At 38.5% G+C, this 24,865-nt stretch overlaps 1 protein-coding gene across 5 annotated transcripts in view; it reads right to left on the reverse strand.

The window, feature by feature from the left end:
- Positions 1–24,865, reverse strand: part of GRM8 (glutamate metabotropic receptor 8) — a 759,285-nt gene that overhangs the window by 594,749 nt on the left and 139,671 nt on the right. For all 5 annotated transcript variants that reach the window (XR_003516452.1, XM_035723164.1, XM_027573922.1 and 2 more), the window contains exon 3: positions 6,418–6,634. Coding sequence is in view for 4 of the 5 variants with exons in the window: in XM_035723164.1 (XP_035579057.1) it covers positions 6,418–6,634 (217 nt within the window). In the remaining variant the exon portion in view is untranslated. The remainder of the gene's footprint in view (positions 1–6,417; positions 6,635–24,865) is intronic.

The raw sequence follows: 24,865 nt of genomic DNA on the forward strand, positions 1-24,865 counted from the left end.
TTTATAATCCAAGAGGGGAAAAAAAATGCTTTCTTTTAAAATGGTACTGACATAGTTTAAAAATATGATCAGTGGGCACTTTTCAATTATATACTAGGAATGAAATCTCCCTGACTTTATTACTTGACCCCCGCCAAAAAATAAATCACTATTGGCCAAGTGTCAGTCATTTTATACACAAAAAAAGAATTAATTAAATTGGTTTATTGCATTAACATTTCAAACAGATTGTGCCAGTCCAATGACCTCTGCAATCCCTTCCAATTCTGAGATTTTTAAGATTCCAAACACATATCAGACAATAGTTGGAAGCTTCCAGCGTTTGCAAGTTAAAAAAAAAATTAGAAAAAGTCACGTATGCTAGAAGATTTGACAGAATCAGGTCTATTCTGGCCCCTGTAATGTGTGCAATGATGACTCGCAGGCCTGTCATCTTCAATAAGCCATTCATAAACATGATGACTGATTAAAGGAGGTGTGTGGCCATACTGAACAAATCCACAGTGAAAAGATATAATGCTTTCACAAATTCCTTTTATCTTCAAAGATAAAGCTTTAGCTTTCTTGCCCCTTATAATGATAGTGGTAGCATTAACATTTATTATCCTGTCTTCTTTTTAAAAATAATATAATAAGGTAAGACAAGTGAAAGCTTGTCTAAATAGACTCAAGGAAGTCATTTTTTTGAGTCACAAGCTGCAAGTCCCAGAGTTTATGGAAAAATGTAAGCATATACTATGAACCTCCTTATTACAATATCAATGAAAACATTGTATCAAATAATTAAAACAAGACAGAAATAGAGGACTCTGGTCCTAACAACTGAGGGTGTGCAACATGGATAAGTCTTAACAAACAGCAGCACCTGAGCTTATTCCCTTCCCTCAGGCCAAGAGAGCCCAAAAGGGAAAATAAAAACAAATTAGTCTCAATAGGACTCTTTGGATGTCCATAATTTTCCTGGTGTCATTGAAAAGAGCAGCACCTTGGGATTACACAAAGCAGGGGGGTTGAACGGCCAGTTCATCACTGCACAGGGAGTGCCCACTGTGATCCTACTAGGAAGCTCTTAACTACCTAGAAGCCTAGGAAAGCCAGACTCGGATCCCACCACCTACCCTAGTATGGAACCCTGAATCATCCATTAGGTCACTCCATCTACCCAAGTAGCCAGGATAGGGAAGTTCAAATCCCGTAACATTCAAAAAGAAACTTCTGAACTGGTTTTGTTATAGGTTTCTCCATTTAACCAAATTTTTTCTACTTAGCACCCCTCTCATCTTCATTTCTAATCTATTGTCTTCCTGGTCTACCTCCCATTCCTGTCACTGCTAGTTAGCTCCCTAAGTACACCCATCTTCACTACTGTTCCCTGCTATGGGTATTAAATTGTGTCTCCCAACAAGGTATGTTGAAATCCTAAACCCAGTACCTCAGAATGTGACCTTATATGGAAATAGGGTGATCACAAAAGCAATTAAGATGAGGTCATACTGGAGTAGGTGGACCTTTAATCCAATATGATGGAGATCCTTATAAGAAGAGAAGACACAGAGACAGACACAAGAAAGGAGAAGACTGTGATATGATGACAGAGGCAGAGATTGAAGTGATGTCTCTACAAGCCGATGAACACCAAGGATGACTAGCAGAAACCAGAAGTTACAAAAGGAAAAGAAGGATTCCCCCCTACAGTTTTCAGAAGCAGCATGGTCCTGCTAACAATTTGATTTCAGATTTCTGGTCTCCAGAACTGCGAGACAATACATTCCCATTGTTTTAAGCCATCTAGTTTGTGACATTTTATTATGGCAGCCCTAGGGAACTAATGCACCCCCTCAAGGACACCCCTTGATTCCTGCCACTGTACCACACATGTTCAGCTATGCTCTCTGGCAAAAGTTCCTGTTCTCCTATGAAATCAGCTCAATATCCCTGACTTTTTCCTCAAGAACTCCTACCATCTCCCATCATGGAAATCTTCTTCAAAGGAGACGGAGAGTCCCCACAGAGCCACAAACCCATCAAGAGAAGGTAACACTCTGCCATTCTTAATCTTAGCTTTGCTAAGCCTAGGCCATTATTCCCACACTTTTTTTCCATTTATATCAATTGTCCTCAGCTTTACTAAGATATAATTGACAAATGAAAATTGTATATACTTAAGGTTTACAACATGATGTTTTGAAATACGTATATACTGTGAAATGATTACCACAATGAAGCTAATTAACATATCCATCACTTCACATAGTTACTATTTGTGTGTGTGTGTGTGTGTGTGTGTGGTGAGAATACTTAAGATCAACTCTCTTTGCAAATTTCAAGTATACAATACAGTATTAACTGTAGTCACCATTCTATACATTCATCTTATTCATCTGGCATAACTGAAAGCTTGCACTCTTTGGCCAACATTTACCCATTTCTCCTACTCCCTCACCCCTGGAAACCACAATTCTACCCTCTGCTTTTACAGGTTCAACTTTTTCGGTACTATTTGTCTTTCTGTGTCTGGCTTATTTCACTTAGCATAATGTCCTCTAGGTTCATCTACGTTGTCACAAATGGCAGGATTTCTTTCTTTCTTAAGGCCAAATAATATTCTACTTATGTATATTTTTTCAACCATTCGTCCATCAATGGGCACTTAGGTTGTTTCCATATCTTGGCTATTATGACTATTATGTGCCACAACAAATATGAGAGCACAGATACATTATCGAGATACTGATTTCATTTTTTTTTTCAGATATATACTCAGAAGTACGGTTGCTGGATCATAGAGTAGTTCTATTTTTAATTTTTTAGTAACCTCCATATTATTTTCCATAATGACTGCACTAATTTACACTCCTACCAACAGTGTACAAGGGCTCGCTTTCCTCTGCATCCTTACCTAGTCTTTTTATGGTTTACCTTTACATAGAACTTCTCCCCCAAGAGTCTATCCTCAGCCCCTTTCAATCCTCCCTCTACATCTTCTACCTCAGCAATTACCTTTCCCACCTTAATTATCAATTTTGTGAGAATGAGCTTCAGGTCTATATCTCAGTTCCCTCCCCTCTCAGCTCTAGACAAACATTCTTTGCTGTTTTTCTCCAAAAAGATATGTATCGGTACCTACAATTTACTGTATCTGTAACCAAATACAATAACCACATTTCCCATCCAATCCCAAACCAACCTCTCCATTTTACTGACTCTTTTCTATTTGTGGCACTTGCATTCTCCTAATTGCCTAGGTTCAGAATTTCAAGTTCAACTTTAATTTTTTTCCTACCCTCAAGTTCTACTTCCAATCAATTCCTATTCCTTAGACCCCACCTCACAAATATCTCCTAAGTCTGTTCCCTCTTCCATTTCTATTGTCACTGCCCTATATCAAGCTAAGACTGCTATTGCAAAGGCCTCTCAACTGGTCTCCCCATCTTCGACTTCTCATTAATACAATCTTAAATACGTTCTGATAGATCCCTCTCTCGAGCAGTTTCCTTCATTGTCTAGAAGATGAATAAAATTACCTCTCTGGGAGGTAGAATACTCAACTATGTGTCCACGTCAAGCCTTCCAATTTTGTCTACTATACATCATGACACAAAATATGCTCTAATCAAGTTGTGCTATTTGCTGATCTCAAATGTTTTTGCCTTTAAAAAAAAAAATCCTATAGTCAAGAATGCCTTGGGCTGATACTATAATAGCTGGATATCAAGGGACTATTTGTCTTTATTTTATGAAGTAACTCCTGTCCTGCTCTCCCTAGAATGATCTTGGTTAGATAAGAGCCATCACAGACATCTGGCTGTGTTCATGACCATCATTCACTCATTTTCTTGATTCTCCAAGATTCACAGACACTTCCCCCAAGTCTCAGATTAGTTAAAATGAAAAATGTTCTAATCAAACCATACAAGCAATTTATCACTAAACAGATTTTCACTTCCTTATCGTTCCATTATAATCTGAATTAATCAGAGAGGAAACATTGGAAGCCTCAATTTATACTGGAATTTCTTAGCAATCAATGTTTCTAAAGAGAGAAATTCAGAACAGAGTACAGGAAAATTTATAAGAATTGGGAAAATATATAATTTTATTAATAGGCAGACACTCCACAAAATGAATTTATACATCTCCTTCTCAGTCAAGATACTAAGATTTTTAAAAACACACTACTAACATGGTGACAGAAATGTCATCAATGTTGTAGTAAGAGAAGTGAATGTTACAGAACTAATGAATTTTCATCAGAGTCATCAGATCATTTCAGAATGGGTTAAGTTGCTACCATTTGCTATTCCCATTAATATCATTGTCATGTAAAAGGTTTAATTTTCAGCTATTTTTGTTCTAGATAAAAATCTTTGTCATTAAAATGAGGGATGGTTTTGATATTTAATATATTCCATGGCATACTCTAGTGTGGTACCAATTTGGCCTTTTCAGTATTCTGCATATTAATTGACAATCCAGCCCTCCTCCATTCCCCAGATAAGTGAGAGCTGAAATAGAATGGACAGCCAATCAAGTCACAGAATACTGAAAGGATCAACATTGAAGAAATGTGTTGCTCTAATCAGGAGCATACACAAGGCACTAAAATTATTTTCTCCCATACTAATGACTAAGATAGAAACAGGAATAATGAACGGCACCATCTGAATCCTTTTATGTGACAGTATTACCAAAGTATAGCAATGCTCCCCAAAAGTGAAAACTAAGTATTTCTTTTTTTAGTCAAAAGAATAAAACTGCGATCTCACTTAACTTTTGGAACAATGCATTTTGTCAGATTCTGCAACAACTGGCAAATTATGTCCTGTATTGAATTTTTCATAGCAATCTGTTTCATGCACACAATGTGACCTGTAGTTGAAGAATGTACAGTATCACTGCAAAAAACATATCATTTCAATACATACTCTATCAGTTTCCTTCTCTTGTTGAATTACCACTCTGGTGAGAACTGACATCAGCTGCTTAACTAATGCATTAACCCTGCTTCCAGAAGCTTTTGTTTTCATTTGAGTGGGCATTTCCTCTAAGAAAAACTTAGGATTCTTATGCAAGAAGATAATATAATTTGTCATCATTTAAAGTTTAATTGAATGTTTGAATCATTTTTATAGAAATAATGATGGAATTTAAAATTTCAAAGAGCAAAGAGTATGGTATCATGTACACTAACAACAAGTGTGGACAGTTCTTGAATTAAATCAATTATCCCAAGCTGTCCAACAACACCAGGCCTTTTCTACATTTTCCACAATAGCACAGCATTGGGATAAATGTTAAATATACTAACTGTTGTGTATAATAAATTTTCATGCCCTAGTAAATGCAGAACAGATCCCAAGCATCTTCAAGTCTTTCAAGAGAAACCTTATTCCAATAATATAACTTTAGACTCCGTCCTTCCTAATTCTAGATAAGCCCAAATCACTCCCATGGTCTTTTCCTGAACTGAAGCCTCCAAGAGAGACAACAAATTATCAATATAATTTCTTCCTTCAAGTTCAAAATTACTCAAAAACAGCCAAGGGGCACTTTAATTTTTCCACAAAATATTATTATTACTCTTAGAGAAAAAATATGTACATCTTATTCAGTAATTCTCAATAAGAAAATTAGATTTGTTAAGTAACAATATGTCTCCTTTCACCCACTAATTATATTGTTGACCAGTCAGCAGTAAGATTTGCACTTTAAGTTGTTTTTTATTTTGTTCTGATTTTTTCACATAATGGAATGGATTTACAACCTCATGGCTAAACATACACATGGTAAAATGCCTTTAGAGATTTAGATAAGCACCTTAAAAAAAGCCCAGGACAGAGCCCATCAGCACCTTGTTCTAGCCCAAATTTTACATACTGCCTTTCACTTCACTGTAAGCTACAGAGCATAAGGTAAGAATAAAAATGCAAAAAGTCAAATATGACAATAAGAATATTGCTGAAGTATAGGCTCCGGGGCTACTTCAGTATTGTTTAAGATGATTACCAGTCTTAATCCCTCTAGTGTTGGATGTTAAATTCCACTGCCTTTTTTTTTTAATTTAATGACTTGCTAATGTAAACTTCCACCTAGAACAATCAAATAGTATGTCATTTATTCAAATTTACAGTGGCTCTAATGTGCCAGCAAGCTCCCTCATCAAAACAGACAACTTTAAAAAATGTTCACCTGAGTCAGGAGCTCTATTTCCTAAATTAGCACCAAAATATCACCTTGATAGACCATGAACAACAAAATCATTTATAATAAACCCAACTTCCCCCTAGAGTGGACAGCCTAGGTCATGCATCTGTAGGAGCTCTAATTATTCCACACAGATCAGAGAGCACTTGGAGAAGCTCAGACTTCCACAACTTGTCGCCTCCAAATGCAGTCATCTGATAAATATATGCTTACCAATCTCCCTCGAGATCTGAGTGAAGGCCTCCACACCACTCTCTCCATAGTTGCCCTCAGAAGCCAGTGTTGACACATAATTCCACCCCAGTGCCGTGACAATGTCCACCATGGCTTGCGCTTGGTAGGAGTCAGGTGGGACTACCCGAGAGAAGAAGTCATACCTGGTGTTATCACTTAGCTCTGGGGCTGTGGATGCATAGCTGATTTGAGGTATCTGCAAAACAAGTGACAGATCATTTCAACCCATAAGGAATCTTGTCGAATGATGAATTGTCACACAAGAGACTAAGTAGCCAAAGCTATACCAGTAACCTAGCCATATCAGCCTGAAGCCAAAATATGGTTTTGTGACCACCAATTTTATTTTATTTTTATTTAGTATTTTATAAAAGTCTGTAGGCTCACTTTCTTTCAAAACACATTTCTAAACAGCAAAAAAGAACCTAGTGTTGCTTCAGGTTGTGAAGCCAAAGCAAAACACTTGTGCTTTTTATTGCTTCTTTTTTATACCATAGATGATAAGTTCTGGCACAAAAATGAAGCCAAAATGAAGGTATAATGCATACACACATCAGAAAAGGTCATCTCTGAAATTGTATTTAGCTTTAGGACATAAAGGCTACACGATCATGAACAGAGAATTTAATATGAGATTTTTTTACACTTGATACCATTTCAATCTTAAGATTACACTTTCGGTAAATTACTTTAAATATACAGTTTTACGAGTCTATTCACTGTTTATTGATATAATCATTGGGTGCCACAGAAAGATTTGGGAACAACCAACTATGTATCTTCTAATAAAAAGATCTTTCCAGCTGCCCACCCAAAAAAATTACAAAACGGGAATCTATACTATAATTTCTTTAGGAAAAGAGACAATTTTCTATCATACATAGGATGAATTGCCAGATTTTGAAAACTAGGAATCCTATGTCACTTATCCTAAATAAATTCAAAGTAACAAATTAACTACATGCCACAATCTCCCCCTAAAAACCTTTTAAAATTTGTAAAAATTTTATATAAAAATGAGTAACATTTACTCATATATCCAAGCAAGGACTTTTACTCTACCAGTGAAAAGCGCTAGGATAGAAGAATACATGGATGCTGAAGAAGTACAGTGGAAGGACATTCAGGCTAGATGGGGCACAGATGATGAAAGAAATCTGGCAAACAAGGAGAGGAAGGACATTTCAGCCACAAAGAACTGCATGCCCAAAGGCATACAGTCAAGAAAGGGCATGGTAGATTCCAGGAATTGCAGCATTTCACATGGAGGGAATGCAGGATAGCAAGGGAGGAATGTCGGCAAATAAACAGCAAAGCTGGACAAAGGGCTAGTCAGGTCTGACAACAAGTGTGGATTTTATCACAAAGGCATGGGGTAGCACAGAATGACTAACTAAGATGGTGGCATAATCAGATATTTGTTTTAGAAAGATCACATTGGCAGCAGTGGAGAAAGTAGCAGCCCTCAAATTTCAATGTACACCTCAATAGCCCCATTCCCGAAAATTCTGACTTGGTATGTCTAGAGGTTTAGAAATCTGCTTTTTAATATGCTCTCCAGAAGAATCTAATACAGGTGGGCCCACACTATGCTTAGAGATAAATCAAAAGAAAGCCATGTTAGATGCAGAACAACCAGTTAGAAAATTACTATAGAAATCTAAGCAATGAAAACTGAAACTAAGGCAATGATGGGGGAGAATGGGGGTGGGGAAGGGTGTAGAACCTATAAGTATCTAAAAAGCAAGGAAAGGTGAAAGTAATGAGGGGAAATGTGGAATGACTCTTATTTCTATGACTTTGGTAACTGGGTAGATGATGTTTGCTATTTACCAAGATACATAGAAAAAGAGGAGATTTGGAAGACAAAAATTGTGAGTTTAATTTTTTATTGGCTTCTTTTGAGCTTCCTATGAAATGAATGAAAGCAACTAAAAAGTAGGCAATAATATTGGGATATGGAATTCAAGAGTCTTTGGGACTGGAGATTAAGAAGGCCACACAGCGGGGGGGCAGGGGGCGCATTATGAAGAAGTTAAAGCCAAGGAAAGTAACAAGAGTGAAAGAAGGGCAATTTGGGAGTGTGAGCTATGCAAATATGCATCTCACCACGCCTCTGCTGCCCTGCCATAGTGTGTAAGTTCAGAGGTCAAAATGACTCCAAGATGCCCTAAGTCAGGTTGCTTGGTTAAAGATGCAGGTTTGACTGGTACATAAAATAATTCACTTTGCTCTCCATCTGATCCTGCAGGTAATGTCAGTACTAAGGTGTCAAAGAGGCTGCAGTTCTATCTTCCCACATGGGGCTGACTGCACAGTCTAGAATCGGTCACCCACCACACCCTGGCCAGATAATTCCAAGTCCCCATGGAGTGGACTCTCCTCTTGACATCCTTGAAAAGCCCTCAACATCTGAATAACCTTTCATGGGTCTAGAGAGTCCTACTCCATATTGATAGCCAGTAAAGTGAAACTAAACTTTCCAAGATATAAAAGCCTCAGTTAACAGGAGCGGCACTTAGAACAATGTGCTTGGAGCTCTCCAGGGTGCTGCAGGATCCATTCTGCTTTTGTGTAACCAGTATCTATGTATATTAACTATACAATGATTTTATCCTATTTAACCCCCAATTCTTCCTGGTCCTGTTCTCCTGATGGGACCATGTTAACTTGCTTATTAACATTGTGGGACCATAAAAACCAGTCTGTCCTGCCTCCTTCCTGCCCCTATGCTTTCTCTGCTAGATACACTGGTCCTATCTTGGAAGACTGTTCCCTTGATTAGACCTTCTGCCTATGACTCCTCAGCAAGGACACCCCTTCAAATCTCAAACCACACACCAAATCTGGGCCTCTTTCACCTTCTATTGCTTGCTTCTAAATAACCTGGGAAAGAGACAGTGAATGGCTCAGTGAGATCTACCGTCTACTAAATAAAACTCCCAAAGATCAAGAGCATGTACATGTCTATGTTCTAATGAAAAAGATTCAGCAGCCTGACTTTCACTCTGGAAGGAATTCTGTGCATGTGTGAGTGTGTGTGTGTGTGTCTGTGTGTATGTGTGTAGGAAGAGATAGGAGAGCATTCTATAGCAAATTCTATAGTACTATACCATTGCCTTGTCTTATTTGGATATATAATAATCTTCCCACTTCCTCAGCTACTCAGAGTCCAGCAGTAAAATGCCTTACACAACCCCCACCCTGCTTATAATAATGAGCCACCCCTTTCTAAAAATGAGTGCAAAGTGTGAAAATTGAGTGTTTGAAACCAAAACTAATTATCTCAAATTACTACCTTCAGTCAGTCACTTCCAGGGCTGTTTAATTAGCAGTCAGCATCATGTTTAGGATTAATTAAACAGGTGTAAAGGGTATATAAAATAAAAGTGCAGATAGAAAATGGTTGCTTGAATAATTAGGTAAAGGACTTATTCCCCAAAGTCTTGAGGAGTTTTCTCTTTGCAGATCAAGGTGTGGAAAAGTGAGAGTACACGTTTGTGTTTTCATTTGCTCAATTTTTGCTATGTTGCAGTCTACAATAATAGACATCAGGGTATACTGATCATATTTTAAGAAACTTTTCAAGTCATTATGAAGTTGCATCTCATTTTAATTTTATTGTGGTTGACCACTAAGCATTGGCTCATTAAAAATTTTGATTTCTGTGCCAGCATTCCCAATATTTCCACTATCCTCAATTAACCCCCTACTGGCAACTGAAGTGGGATTTTTTTCCTTAAAACCTAGAATGTTCCTTTTTCTTTTCTTTCCACTAAATCCATCCTAACTAATCCCTTCACTCTGAGTTTCATTTATTAGAAACAACAAGAGTAAAAAAAGAAAGGTGGGGAAAAAAAAGTGGTAAGTGAGGGACAGAAGTAGAGAGGGAAATGAGAAAGAAAAGGAGAATGGGGGCACCTGGGTGGCTCAGTCAGTTAAGCATCTGCCTTCAGCTCAGGTCATGATCCTGGGGTCCTGGGATCGAGCCCTGCATTGGGCTCCCTGCTCAGTGGGGAGTCTGCTTCTCCTTTTCCCTCTGCCCCTTCCCCTCCCTCGGCTCATGATCTCTCTTTCTCTCAAATAAATAAAATCTTTAAAAAAAAGAAAAGAAAAGAAGGAGAATGTACCAAGAAAAGAGTGTGTTAGGAAAAGCATTCTTCATCAGCTCATTCTTTGTAACAAATAACATCCTTCATAAGCCTCTATTAACTCTCACTTGCCCATTCAAAATATATCTAAACTCTTCAGTCTGGGTCACCAAACCCTGATGACAGACTCTGTCCCATCCTCCTTCCTAACCTCCTGTCTTCCCTGTCATGCCCTGATGGAGTCTGCACCCCTGCCCATGCTGTTCCCTGTGAAGCCCATTCTGTCCACCTGGAGATCTTCTACCCAAATTCAATATCCAACTCAAAAGTCACCTCCTCCCTGGGAAGCTTTTGCTCATTCCCTCAGGCAGAGCAGTCTTTTGCCACTCCTTGCTCCCATAACTTCCATCATCTGACATGAGAACCATGACTGTGTGCTTGCTTATGAGCCTCCCAAGGGAAAACTGTCTATTGATTTATTTGGTATCCCTAGCATCTGACAGAGCAAATGCTCAACGAATATTTGGAGACAATTAATTAATTAAACTGTGGCAGGAATCTTGATGCAGACTCTTCCCCACAGCCTTCTGCCCTGCATTCCAGCAAAATATTGGACAGACTATTCTCCATTTGCCCTTCTTACTCCTTCTCCTTCCCACTATATGTCCGAGGAGGCTGCTCTGTGACTATCTCACTTGAGCTCCCTCACCTCAGGCTTCCACCTGGGTTTGGCCATTGGGAGACACCAACAGAGATGGGAGGGCAGAAGATAGAAGTGAGAGTATTAATTCTCCCAACTCCTTCTTCCACCAACTTGGTGTTTCTCTACTTAAGCCCTCATCCACAGCTAGAGTTCTTACAAGGTTCTAGTGACTACTCTCTACCCTTACCCCTCAGATCTTCCCAGTGTTGCCAATTCCTGAGTACTTCCCATCCAGTGTTGGGTCCTTTATCTGTGCCCACATCTTATAAATAGTACTTTTGTTAACGTCTCTCCCATTACCCCCTGCCAGAAGCCTGACTAATACACCCACTCTTTCAGGTCTCTGTAGAAGAGACATCCACTGCCGTGCTTCCCCATCCTCAGCCGTGCCCTAACCTCTTAACCCTTCTCCATCCATTTTCCCTTCCAGTCTTCTCTACCACTCTACCTTACATGCCTGTTTCTGTTTCCTTTCTTTCTCTTTCAGTGCCTTATAACAGCAAATTGCATCACTTGAAAACATCTGTCATTTTGCTTTTAATCACTTATTTTTCTTGTGCTGAGTTTCCATAAGAATATGATGTGTACTTGGGCACCTGGGTGGCTCAGTTGGTTAAGCGACTGCCTTCAGCTCGGGTCATGATCCCGGGGTCCTGGGATCGAGTCCCGCATTGGGATTCCTTTGCTCTAAGGGGAGACTGCTTCTCCCTCTCCCTCTGCCTGACACTCTCCCTGCTCTCTGTCAAATAAATAAATAGAATCTTACAAAAAAAAAAAAGAATATGATGTGTACTTAAATTAAGGTCATATTTCCATTACACAAATAAAGCATATTTGAGGCAATTAATTTGCACAACACAATATACTCATCACCATACTCTCCTTAAAAAAAGTGCTTTAGCTTCCACTTTTCTGATAATTGGTTTGGTTAGGGAAAAAAACTCTTCTTCTTCCATTACATTTTCACTTGAGTCCAAAGAAGAAGAGATTCCTACCCCTAACCTTACCTCTCTGGGGGAGTTGTATAATGTGTATTTTCTACCTAGATCTCTACCTTTTACCTTCCTCTGCCCAAAGGGAAAGAGAACAGAATGAGAGGTCAGATTCTATGTTTATGGGGCAAGAGTCACTAACAGGCCCTGCCTTCATTCTCTGACCTGCCCACATACATACCAGGCTTCTTTTCTCTGTATGGCTAGAAGACCAGGCTAGGCCTCTCTGCCCCGGGGAAGAAGTCCACCCTTCCTCTCCATATTCCACTAACAACCAGGTGTTGGAGGGGAGGCTTGAAGCCCATGTCACTGGTTAAACAAGCTGATTTCAAGTCTTCTGTGCAGTCCTAAGTTGAGATGTGGTGTGGGAGTAGGAGACACAATTTTGGTCTCAAGTCCACACTAAATGCTTTCCAGTCCAGTTCTCACAGGCAGCTGTGTGTATGAGGAAGTTATTTGATGTTTGCCCAGCTGTTAATAAAACTAATTACTTGATCCACATTTAGCTAGTCATTCTGTGAATCTTGGACTTACAAACTCTACGAGAGGCCAAAGTCTGACTTGGAACTCAAGGAAGCAAAAGTTCTATTTTAGAAAAAAGAAATTCAGTTATAACCTCTTAGATACTTTAATAAAAATAAACAAATATGTATAGTATGTATACATTTTAAATAAGAATTAGCAGAGATTATTTTCCTCTCATGACTGTTCTCTACTTCTTCTAGACAGAACTCCAGATTTTTACCTAGAACTTGGCCACTCAGAAGAAGATATTTCCCCAGCCTTCTTAGTTATGATTATTAGCAGTGGTGAGGGTAAATTTTGAAAAATGGTCTTAAAGGAAAAGAATATGTCTTTCTCATGCACCTCCCTCTTTCCTGTTGGCCAGAATTCGGACATGATGTCTAAGGTTCAATTAGCCATTTCAGCTCATGCCCCAGTAATGGTAGAGCAAAAAAAGTCACACCTAGTCCAAGCCATTGCAATATCTAGATTCCTAAAGGCACTTGACAGTTCTTCCTGCTTCCATTCTTGCCTCTCCCAAATCTATTCTACACCAGTAACCAAACTGATCTTTTCAAAAAAATCAGATAAAATAAAAATCTTGCCCAAAGCCCTTCAGTTTTTTCCCACTGCTCTTATAATAAACCCAAACATCTTGCTACAGGATCCTTGTGATTTGGCATCTGACATCTTTCCCCTCACTCACCTGATCCAGCCACAGTGGCTTCCTTTCTGTTCCCTGACACAGCCAAGCCCTTTTTGCCCTCCAAGCTTCATGTCTATTGCTCCATATGTTTTGCCCAAGTCCTTCCAGGTTTTTCTCATGCTTCAGCCTTAGTTCAAATGTCTCCTACTCAAAGAGACCTTCCTTGATTTCCTTCCTACAGGGGTCTCCCCACCCTCATTTAGTACATCACCCTATTTATTTCCTTCATTACACTTGATCACAGCCTGTGTCAATTTGTGTATACCATTTCCCCTACGAAAATGTAGATTCTACAGGGGTCTTCTTTGTGTTGTTTACAACTGTAACATGAGCTTCTAACACATAGTAGAGGTTCAATAAATATTCATTGAAAGAAAAATTAATACATCCACCAATCAATCAAGGACCCCTTTTATTATTTTTCTCCATGCATTGTGATTTTGAAAGATTTTTCTATAAAACTATTTAAGTAAAAATTCACCCATTTCCCATTTTCTTTATTACTCAAAGATCTATTCATTTGCTAAAGCTTCTGATCAGCATATCTGTTGTTACCAAGCTGAGGTGATAAAATTCCAGTTCAAATCAACTAAGTGTCATTTCTACTGTGGCTATGCAGGCTCATTGTAGGGAAGCATACAACTGCCACTAAGCTTTTTGAAATGCTGAAAACGGCCATGAAAATTTCATAACTATCTTGGCAAACACTTCCATCTGTCATTAAAGAAGAATAAAAATTACATTTCTAATCAAGGACCAAAGTCAGAGATTTTAAAATTATTTGCCCCTTCTTGCTTATCTTCATCTGTAAAATGGATATTCTAGACAGGGCTGAGAGTGCTTCTAATCTCCCTTAAATGGACTGTGTTTCTCCCTGCTGCCATCACTGAGTCTGACTGCACATGACTGAGAGGGTAAAATGGGACATTACTGAGTTGCAAAGGGGCTGAGGGACTTTTAGACACAATAAATACTCATTCATGGTCCAAGAAGCTTATAATTCCACTCCAACTGCCTTTTTTGGGCTTCCCACTGTTTGTATATCAAAATACTGTGGATTAGCATAAAACTTGCCTTGTCTATTCAAAACACTATGAATCCTGCATCCATTTTTCTCAGTTTCTGGTTTGACAAAGATCCCTAAAGAGCCAAGGCACTCCCGACAAGACTAGCAATGAGCCACCTGAAGCACAGCTCAGAGGAACTGCCTCAGAATCCTGGTAAATTTAAGTCTCTCTGTAAGACACTTATATACATCTGAGGACAGGTTTGCAGACAGAAGACAATTTAAGACCTGAGTCACAAACATCTTCACCATCAATTTCTGCCAAAAAGGTTTTTGTTCTTGTTTATCTCTACAAACAACCTTGTCCATTGATTGTCGAACTTAGTGGAGGAGGTTTGTGGGGTGGGTTCCTCATGCTGTTCAATAGCATCATTGGTTTTCTCCAGTGAAAGATCAGCTTGAAGCTATGCTGTTTCCTCAGGGGGTAGTGTTTGCCTGTGAACTTCCTCAGTAATGCCAGCCTTAGCAACAAAAGCCATCACTATGATAACTTCCTGCCACCTGGTCTTGGAATGGATTTATTGTTGTTACAGAACCAGGTCCAGGAAACCATAATGATTACAGCCATTTAACTTCGTCATTTCAGATGTGACTACTTTTCTGGTATTAAAACCACTAGCTGCTCTTGGCAAAACATCAGTATATAATCAGAAATTAGATAAAAATAAGGAGATTGGAGCTAGAAGTCAATGTCCAGCATTGATCCTCCCCTCCTCACTGTCCTGAGCTGTCATGCTCCTCTCAGCTTCACAAAAATGAATGAGAAGGAAAGGAGAAAGGAAAAGTAGAGCCAAAGAGTGGAATTATAATGAAGAGTGATGACTATCCACAGTTTGCTTCCAAAAACATGAGGAAGTACTATTCTCCTCCCAAACTAAGACCTACTCAAAGCAATCCTGCCTGCACAATGCACAGATAGTAATATTCCTATTTGTATAAGTTAGTGCCAAGTGTGAAATTCAGTTCCTGGCTTTCCTCTCGGTTTAATTCCCACAGTTGATTCAAAGGGACACAAACTTTTGTGTGTTGCTACACAGTGGAGCTTAGCAAAAGAAAAGGGAGGAAGTCTATTGAAACGGGAAATTGTGGAGGCCATGAAAAGAGAGAAAGAAAGAGACAAGGAGAGAGATTTCACTGTGCTCTGTTTTTATCCTTCTCCCCAACATCAGCTCATTCAGAGTAAGAGGACTCTACCTACACACCCACACTGAAAGGGCCTGTGGTTCATTAACATAGCTTAGTATAGCATGCTGTTGGTACTTTTAAGGTCACGAGTTTAATTTCATTATGGGCCAGGATGCAGACTGTACCCCTCACCAGAATCCTCCTCACAAATGTACAGCACAGATAACAAAGCCAACCAGAGAGAAGAGAGACAAGGTCAATTCATTCTCACTCCTAGATAAATAATTCAAAGATGGCTTGTTACTGATATGAATCTGAAATTTCAGAGGCAAATATGAAGATCTAGTCATAGGAGGCACACTTTCTTCAAAACATAAAGAGTACATTTTTGTACATATATGTATCTGAAAGTATGAATATATATTACACTTACAAAGTCATTTCTTGGTTTCAGGCAATCCATTTGGATATTCTACTGAATTGTAATAGGGTACATTTCTCACCACTTTCGCAAAGGTACTGTATGAGTCAGGGAAGTGGCACACTCAAACTAGGGTAACTCCAGAAGAGTTCATAAAGGGACTATTTTCAAGGCTGGGGCAGTATTTAGGCAATGGCAATGTAAAGCCAAGATCCAGTAAAAGTCAGAAGGGGGCAGGTGCCACCTCTGGGCCCTAAGGGCTAGAGAAGGAAGCAGTTACACAAAGGAGAAGGAGTCATGAATGAAAGCCATCTTGAAAGATGCAATGGCTTCCCTAGGGAGACATAGCCAGTCCCTGGTCACTCCACAGAAAGGGATTCAAAAGAATTATACCCTGACCTCCTGCTGACTCCCTCCTTGACCAAACTCACTGAAAATCAAGGAGTAAGAGAACCTGTTGATGTTGTTGGGACAGAATCGTTTCCCAACACAGTGAACAGAAGGCAAAAGAGAGAAAAAAGGTGGATATGAGGGGCAAGCAGATGCAATCCATCTCAGGTATCATTCATCACTGATCATTAGACACTTTAAATAAATTTATGTACAACTGTGCAGATTTCCACTTTCCTATGTTATACAATTTTTTCATAACTATATGATTTCAAATACTTTTGGCACAACATCTACACTATGACATTTTGGTTTGGCTATTGGAAATTCCAACCCTAAAACTAACCAATTCAGTTGAAATTTCTTTTGAAAAATAAGTAATGCCCTGTTTGAAAATGGTAATGATGTTAATCAAATTGGTAATGACATTCTGACCTGTTTATTTAAAATGAAAGACAAGCAATCCATGAACATGAAAAAATTTACATATAAACAACCATAATTATACCCTATAAGATTAATAAACTTTTTTTATGGCTGCTAATTACATTTCACAATGAGAAAGCACAGTAGCTCCTTAAGGGAAAGAGTTGTTATAATCTATCAAGTCACTAGTAGTGTGGGAATTTTTAAGCCTAACCACCCTGCATATATTCATCCAAAAATTCTAATAGCAAGTTGGATTTAAAACCTTCACTTTTTAAGGAAGGGACTTTAATATTCGAACTAGTTCTCTAGTTCTTCTAATTTATGGCTTTTCCTGACCTTCAATTTTTCCTTATTCAAAAAATAAGTGAACACTATTTTTTTCTGATTTCTATACATTTCAGTACACTGTAATTTCTAGAAAATGATAACCAGTATATATGTAAAATTGCAAACTAAAAAGGCTAATTCAATACACACATTTTTTCTGATTAGTGGTTAAATTAAATATAATGTCTTTTTAATGGTTACTTTTTGATTAGTCCATTCAACAAATTAGCTCCCACTATGTTCCAGACACCATGACAGGCTCTGGATATAGGGCAGCGAACAATACAAGGTCCTTCCAACCCCATGAAGCATATGGTCAGATGCAAAAGACAGGCATTAAAGAAACAATCACCCAAATAAACATTTAACAGCAATTGTAATAAGCACTGGGAAAGAGAAGTACAGGCTACAAAGAGTAACAGGGTAATTCATCTGCTCCGAGAGGGATTGGGAGGGCTTCCTTGAGGAAATGACATTAAGCTGACACATGAAAAGGTAAGGGAAAAAAGGAAAGGAACACTGAACACCAGCCACAGATTGTCTTTCACTTCAGCCTCCCTTCAGATGTGTAAACCACCCAATTTGCACAAGTGAGGAGGAGGGGCAGTCTACTAACAGGTACTTAATTTCAGAAACTTGCCACAGGCTGCATAATATTATAACAAAGACCACCATTTCCCATGATTTTTACACATACTATTTTCAACTAGTATAAGCATAATTTGGGTTCTCATATCAGAACCATTTTAGAAAATAACTATGTAATTATCAGCAAGAATTGCATTATGTTCTCATAGATCCTGAGGTTTATAAGGGTTGGGAATGAATGAACAAATGAATGGATAGATGGGAAATGAAAGAATGGATAAATCCAGCAGAAACTAAGCCCATAGGAAAAAAAGACAACTTTAAGGCAAGGGCACGGGGGGGGGGGGGTGGTGGGAAGCATACTTTATATTACTTATAAGCTCTGATATTTATTTCCTTTAGGAAAGTAAAAAAGTGATTGAAAAGTAAAAGAAACACTTCATTTTCACTCAGGCAGTGAAGGCTTTGGGATAGGATTTCAAAAGACATGAGAAGCAGGTTAGAAATAACCCAGGAGGAGAATAATTTGGGCTTTTTCCCCCTTACAAGATAATATATATTTTCAGCACCTCTCAGGAGGTGGAAAGAGAAATAAATGAATCTGTCCACCTCTGAAAACTCTGCTCAGTGACCCAGCATCCCAGAGAGACAAGGAGAATGTCATTCCCTGATTTCATTATTTCTAACCACTACTGCCATGATTTCACTATATTCCAGAGTAAAAGATATACCTTCTTGAAAAAGTTTTCATGCAGCTTGGGATTTTGTTTTTGTTTTGTTTTTTTTTTCAAAGATTTTATTTATTTATTTGACAGAGAGAGACAAAGCAATAGAAGGAACACAAGCAGGGAGAGTGGTAGAGGGAGAAGCAGGCTCCCCACTGAGCAGGGAGCCCGAAGCGGGGCTCAACCCCAGGACCCTGGGATCATGACCTGAGCTGAAGGCAGACGCTTAAGGACTGAGCCACACAGGCACCCCTGCAGCTTGGGATTTTGAAATGAAATCTATCTCTAAATATTCTTTTAAACAAAAGGTGGGGGAAACTTCTCAATGAGTTCCTTAGGACAGTAAAAATTTTCTGTAAAGAGGTTTTTTTACATGAACACAAAAAAATGATCAATTATGATTTGTTACATTAGAAAAAACCAAAATGATGCTGTGGCACATTCTTAGCATCATTTGCCAAATCACTTAAAAATTTAACTCACCCACCCACTCATTCCCACCACTGCTGACTTAAAACTGTCACCTAGCATTTAATTTTCCTCTTCTGCTGATTTTCTTGCTGTGCAATCACCACTATGGTTCAATTTTTCCCCCAAGCGTGTCAGCAGTAAAACATTAAAAAAATAAAAAGTTAGTAATTATAACCAATGAATTGAAGTCAATAAACCTTAAGCTGGCAAATAGTCCATTTAGACTAGCACTTTATCACTCAATAATATATGATTTGAATCTTGAAAATAAGGCAGAATGTTGATAAGGACATTTGTCTGCGTAAATAAGTCTCCCAATTGACAATTTCTTGGATTTTCAGTGATTACCCATATTCACTGATATCCTGGTTTTCAACTGATTATTTATCCCCCAGCTGGCATTCAGGTACTGATTCTGAACACCAAATGCCAAATGCCACTGAAATTTTCATTTCCTTTATGTTGTCTAAGCTAGTGAACTCAGTATGTTAGAGGAAGGTGCATATGAGGTTAAAGGTCTTAATTACAGCTCCATTTACATAGAAAAAAAAAAACCACATTCCAAAGACCAAATAGTTGGTTTCATAAATGGCCATCATTGGATAATAGCAAAAGTAGATGAAAGAATGCAAATGAGTCATATTTTATTATTCCACTACATATTGAAGAATGTGCCAAGCACATGTTCCTCTACCAAGCAACATCATTATCATCTTAATATTCAAAGGGCAGCACATTAAGTTTCTCCAAAGTGGACTAATTAGCCCTTTTATTACCATCTCTGCCCCATCCACAGGGGAGGGCTAGCTTACTGCTCTTGATAAACTCCTTTATGTGTCATATCCCATCTGCACACCTAACTAATGAAACTCTGTGTGTGCATGTGTATGTACACGGGCATACCTATACATATGTATGTGTGTGTAGTTGGTTTTGTTAACATTTTTTTAGCATGTTGTATTGGCCAAGAACTTGCTAAGTGCTCTATCCCAATTTTATGGATGAGAAAACTGAGACCTGGAGAAGTTATATAACTTGCCTGAGGCTGAATAATTTGTAAATGGTAGAATGGGATTCAAACACAGGCAGTGTGAATCTTGACTCATCTCTTAAACACCTCTACCCTCTACTACCTCAGGTCTACTTTAAAATGTTCATTCTTCAGTAGCTTTGCCTCCCACAAGTACCCACATTCCTAAAAATGCAACCACAGTTTCCTGTTCTCACCTCTTCCAGTCACATACACAACTCTCTCAGGGTCTCAGGTCATGATTCAGCTAGAGCTTGGACACTACCATCACCATGTAAGTCATCATAGTGAAAAGGAAATATGAACATTTTCTACATTTCCTATAAGTAAATATCTCCTTCTTTGGTTTCTACCAATTGCTATAGTCCCTTCTGTGGAGGAAGTCTTCCTAACCCAGTTGGGTACCAGCAAATTGGTCAGAGACAATGTGGGAACAGGTAGAGTTTGAGTAGTTTGGGCAGCAATCATCCAGGTCCACAAGGACAATCAGGAGCCAAGGGGATAGTTGAGGCCCAAAGACCAGAAAAAGCATGTGCAAAAACAACAGGGGGTGATTAGCAGAGGTGGAAATCAGGAAAGGTGGAAGGAGACTGAAGGGTATTCCAGGCAGAGGGGACAGTATTTGATAGAAACCAACATAGGAAAGAATATGCTTAGGAAAATCAAACAATTCAGTGGTCTTTGTACAAAGTGTCCATGAGCCCAGTTCAGTCTGGTTTTGTTTGTTTGGTTTTGGTTTCCATTTCAACAAGCATTTGTTAATCACCTACTATATGCAAACAATCTTACTTGACTTCTGTGAAAAATCAGTCTCCCAATTTTCCTCATAAATCTCTATCTCCTTTGTTGGCTATTATTCCTGTGTTTCTTCCTTTAACTGTTAGTCTTCTTTAGGATATGATCTACACTCTCTTTTCTTTTTACTTCATACCCGCTCCAAATCTATCCATCCAGTATAAATCTTTTCTGAGCTCCACACCCGTGTCCTTGAAATATCTTGAGTGTCCAACTTGTATGTCGAAACATGTCCAAAACTTATTACATCTTTACCAGCATAAACTGGAAGCCAACTGGTATACCAAAAGTCTCAAACCACATCAAGCTAATCAGCCTGATTCCAAATGTATGTAAGTGCTACATACTTTATTGTTTGTAACAACTTCTAACTACACAGTACTGAGTGTTTACCTCCTACAGCATACAATGAATGACTTTGGTCTACCTTGTCTGGCCCTCATCTTTCCTGTGTCTCTCAGTGGTCAGGTTAGCCACCAGAAATGAAGACTTTTCAAAAAATAAATTTAGGTCCTAATTTCCTTGAGAGGAAAGAAGTATGCTTTGGTATATGCTTGCTATGAAAGATATATTCACATTCCAAAAGACTGATATACCAGCATTGACTACAATATCTATAGTCAATGAAGTTTTCTCTATAATCTTGGGGCTCAGTGTTGTCAGCAAACCCACAGCACCAGCATCACCTGGGAGCTGCTTAGCAATGCAGAACCTCAGGCCCCACCCCAGACCTACTGAATGAGAATCTGTATTTTAACAAGATCTCCAGGTGGTTCCTATGCACAATAAAGTTGGAGAAGCACTGCTCTAATCTAAAACATTGAATGTGTACTCAGGAGCCCTGTATTTTCTTTTGAAAATTTTCCATATCATACTCAAAGGGATTTAAATGCATTCATTGCAAGGATTATTTTGGTAGATCTTGATGTTATCATCATGAGGAGATATAAAAGCTCCCTCCAAGCTCACTTTATGAAGAAGTTGGTGCCTTGAACATGATGTTCACTTCCCCTAAGGTGAAAAACATCTCCTAACAAGCCAGAAATTTCTTTCCAAAAATATCCCACTACTCACAAATTGTAGTCATATTTTAAGAGTATTGTGTTTCAATTCTTGCATCAAATGCTGTCGTGAAGTTTATTTTTGTGTCATGGTTAATCTATAGACCAGTGAATACATCATGTCGAGTATTGAGCATAAGAGGTTTTTAAAACATATTGCTTATTTGAAAATAATGGATGGGTTTTTGAAAAACAAAAGTTTGACAAAGGCTGAATGATTGAAAGTCAAATTTAAAATGCAATGTACCTTGTCATCAAGAAACTTCCCATAGCATTCATATGCAACAGGATAATTTAGTGACATACTCATTTTTATCGATTCTTATTGCTCTAGAAGAACTATGAAAGAATTTTTTTTTCCTTTTTTCCTCCTTTTTTTCTCCTTTTGTGCCCTCCACAAAAGCAGTCAAGCCTGTGTTCCCTAGAGAATAAACGGGCTTTGTTTTCAGAAGCCTTAGCTTACAGAGGCTGTATATCTGAATTCTCTAGAGAAGGAAGATCACCCAAGGTTTGAAGAGGAGGAATTGGAAAGGGAGGGAGAGAGTAGTGCAGTGCTTCATCAGGGATTGGGAAGGATGGAGATCTTCATTTTGTTCCCTTTCAATGTCTGAGAACCCAGGAACCTCATCAAAGAAGACTTTTACCTGTGTTTCCCATGGAAGGAACAGAGTCACTGCCTTTTAATAGCCCATGGGGCCTACAGTGCACATCTCCATAGCGAACATCTCTGTAGCACTTGAAACTAGTATAGGCCCCAAATATGACAATGATTGAATTTCTTGACATACAAGTCAATGTGGCTCAGTGCTAGAGTTACTTGGCATAGAAGAAAAAAGTTGCTTGCACTTGAGTTTTAAAGAACAAATGTATTCCTTACAACAACTACCCTAACAGAGGGCAGGCTTGTGAGCTAAGACTCTGGAATATACTTACTTTTTAGCAGATTCTAGGAAAGTACTTTGTACACAGTAGATGATCCACGTATGTTATTGCCTAGTAGTGACAGTAAAACAACTCAGGATTCCTGACTTTTAATATCTGCAGGCTACCTAGTAACACCGCTTCTCAAAAGCTTTTCACATTTTTGGTGCTTAAATGAAAATATACTTTTATTTTTTTATGAAGAGCTAACTCCTTTTTCATAGACCATAACTTAGATGTATGAAGACATTTATTGTCTTTCCAATTCTCTCTAATTTTCTAAATATTCTAAATATGTAAATGTTTTCATAATGGTTTGCCAGAGACTGTATGTAAGTATCATTGGGCTCTTTAAAAAAAAAAAAGAAGCAAAAAAGGAAAGAAAATAAAACCTTTCAGGTACTTCTGTCTTGAAAAATAATACTATTTCAACCTCAAACTTGATGAGATTTATATATTGCTTTTTAGATGCCCTTAAATAAAACCTTTAAAAAGAAAGAATATAATCTACCTTAAATTAGGACTTGGAATACTGAAAATTAGACTTTTTCTTTCTTAAATAGAGTGGGACAAGTCATATTCAAGGTGGTTCTTTTTGTTTTTGTTTTTGTTTTTTTTTAAGCAGGACAAACACAAAGGAACAGGAAGAATTGGAAAGACTGAAAGATGGGGAAAAAAGACTTCAATAAGTAATGAAGAGACTATTTTCAGGAGAAGGGTGAAGAAGAGTGAGAAGGGTAAATACTAGGGCACCTGGATGGCTCAGTCGGTTGAGCGTCAGACTCTTGGTTTTGGCTCAGGTCATGATCTCAGGGTCCTGGGATCCAGGGCTGCTTCTGGCTCCCTGCTCAGGGGGGAGTCTAATGGAGATTCTCTCTCCCTTTCTGTCTCCCTCTGCCCCTCCCCCTCTTGCTGCTCTCTCTCGCACGCTCTCTCTCTCTCTCTCTCTCTCTCTCTCTCTAAAATAAATAAATAATTTTTTTTTAAGAAAGTTAAATACTGGATGAGAAACCATAATTAAAGTAATAAGGCTGGAGACTGAGAAGAAGAGGATTAGTGGAGATAGCAGTGAGGCTTGAGGACTGAAACATCAGAAACAGGGAAAGAAACCTGAAAAGTGAAAAGAGAGAAGTGGGAGCCTCTAGCAAGGGAAGGAACAGGCAAAGAAGCCACTGTTTTCTCTCCAATCTTCCATTCTTGCTAGAAGGCTACCATTGGCCTAATCATCTGGAGGTCCTCTTTCTGGACTGGTGTAGACTTGATTCAGTGTAGTCTCATTCTATCCAACCATTCTCCTGGGATACTGAGTCCCATCATGACTAACCATCAGGCAGATATTATAATCAACACAACTGGACTTACACAAACTTAACTGCATTATTCTGCTCATAGTTTCTGATTAAACATTACCAAATTTTCTTCAAAAGTTCTTCTGTTCTATCAATATGGGTCAATTATTCTTCAAAATATTTTTAGAATGCATATTTTTCTTTCTCATAAGAAATAAAAGCCATCAGTTAAAGATAAGCTCTCAATTTCCCACCACCAAACTGACAAACCTGACTTCCTAGGCACCCATTCCCTCTCCCTTCCTTCTGTTACAAGATGATATATCACTTTTTCTATCTAATATCAAGCTTCAACTCGTGCTCTGAATGCACATGCAACATGTTTTCTGCTCTTAATACTATAGAATATCCCCTCTCTCTAAATCATTAACTTTATACTCTCATTGGGTCCTTCTTATTTACATTTGTATTTACTCAAGCCCTTCCTATTTAAAAAGAAAATATTTTGGGGGGGGCTCCTGGGTGGCTCAGTCATTAAACGTCTGCCTTCGGCTCAGGTCATGATCTCAGGGTCCTGGGATCGAGTCCCACATCAGGCTCCCTGCTCCATGGGAAGCCTGCTTCTCCCTTTCCCACTCCCCCTGCTTGTGTTCCCTCTCTCGCTGTCTCTGTCAAAAAATAAATAAAATTAAAAAAAAGATTTAAAACAATTTTTAAAAGAAAAAAAAGTTACCATTTCTGAAACTGTCATTCAGTTAGCTCTCAAGCTAACTTTTGTCTCCCTTTACAACTA

The sequence above is a fragment of the Zalophus californianus genome, chromosome 12, assembly GCF_009762305.2.
Source record: "Zalophus californianus isolate mZalCal1 chromosome 12, mZalCal1.pri.v2, whole genome shotgun sequence".
In the NCBI taxonomy this organism is placed as follows: Eukaryota; Metazoa; Chordata; class Mammalia; order Carnivora; family Otariidae; genus Zalophus; species Zalophus californianus.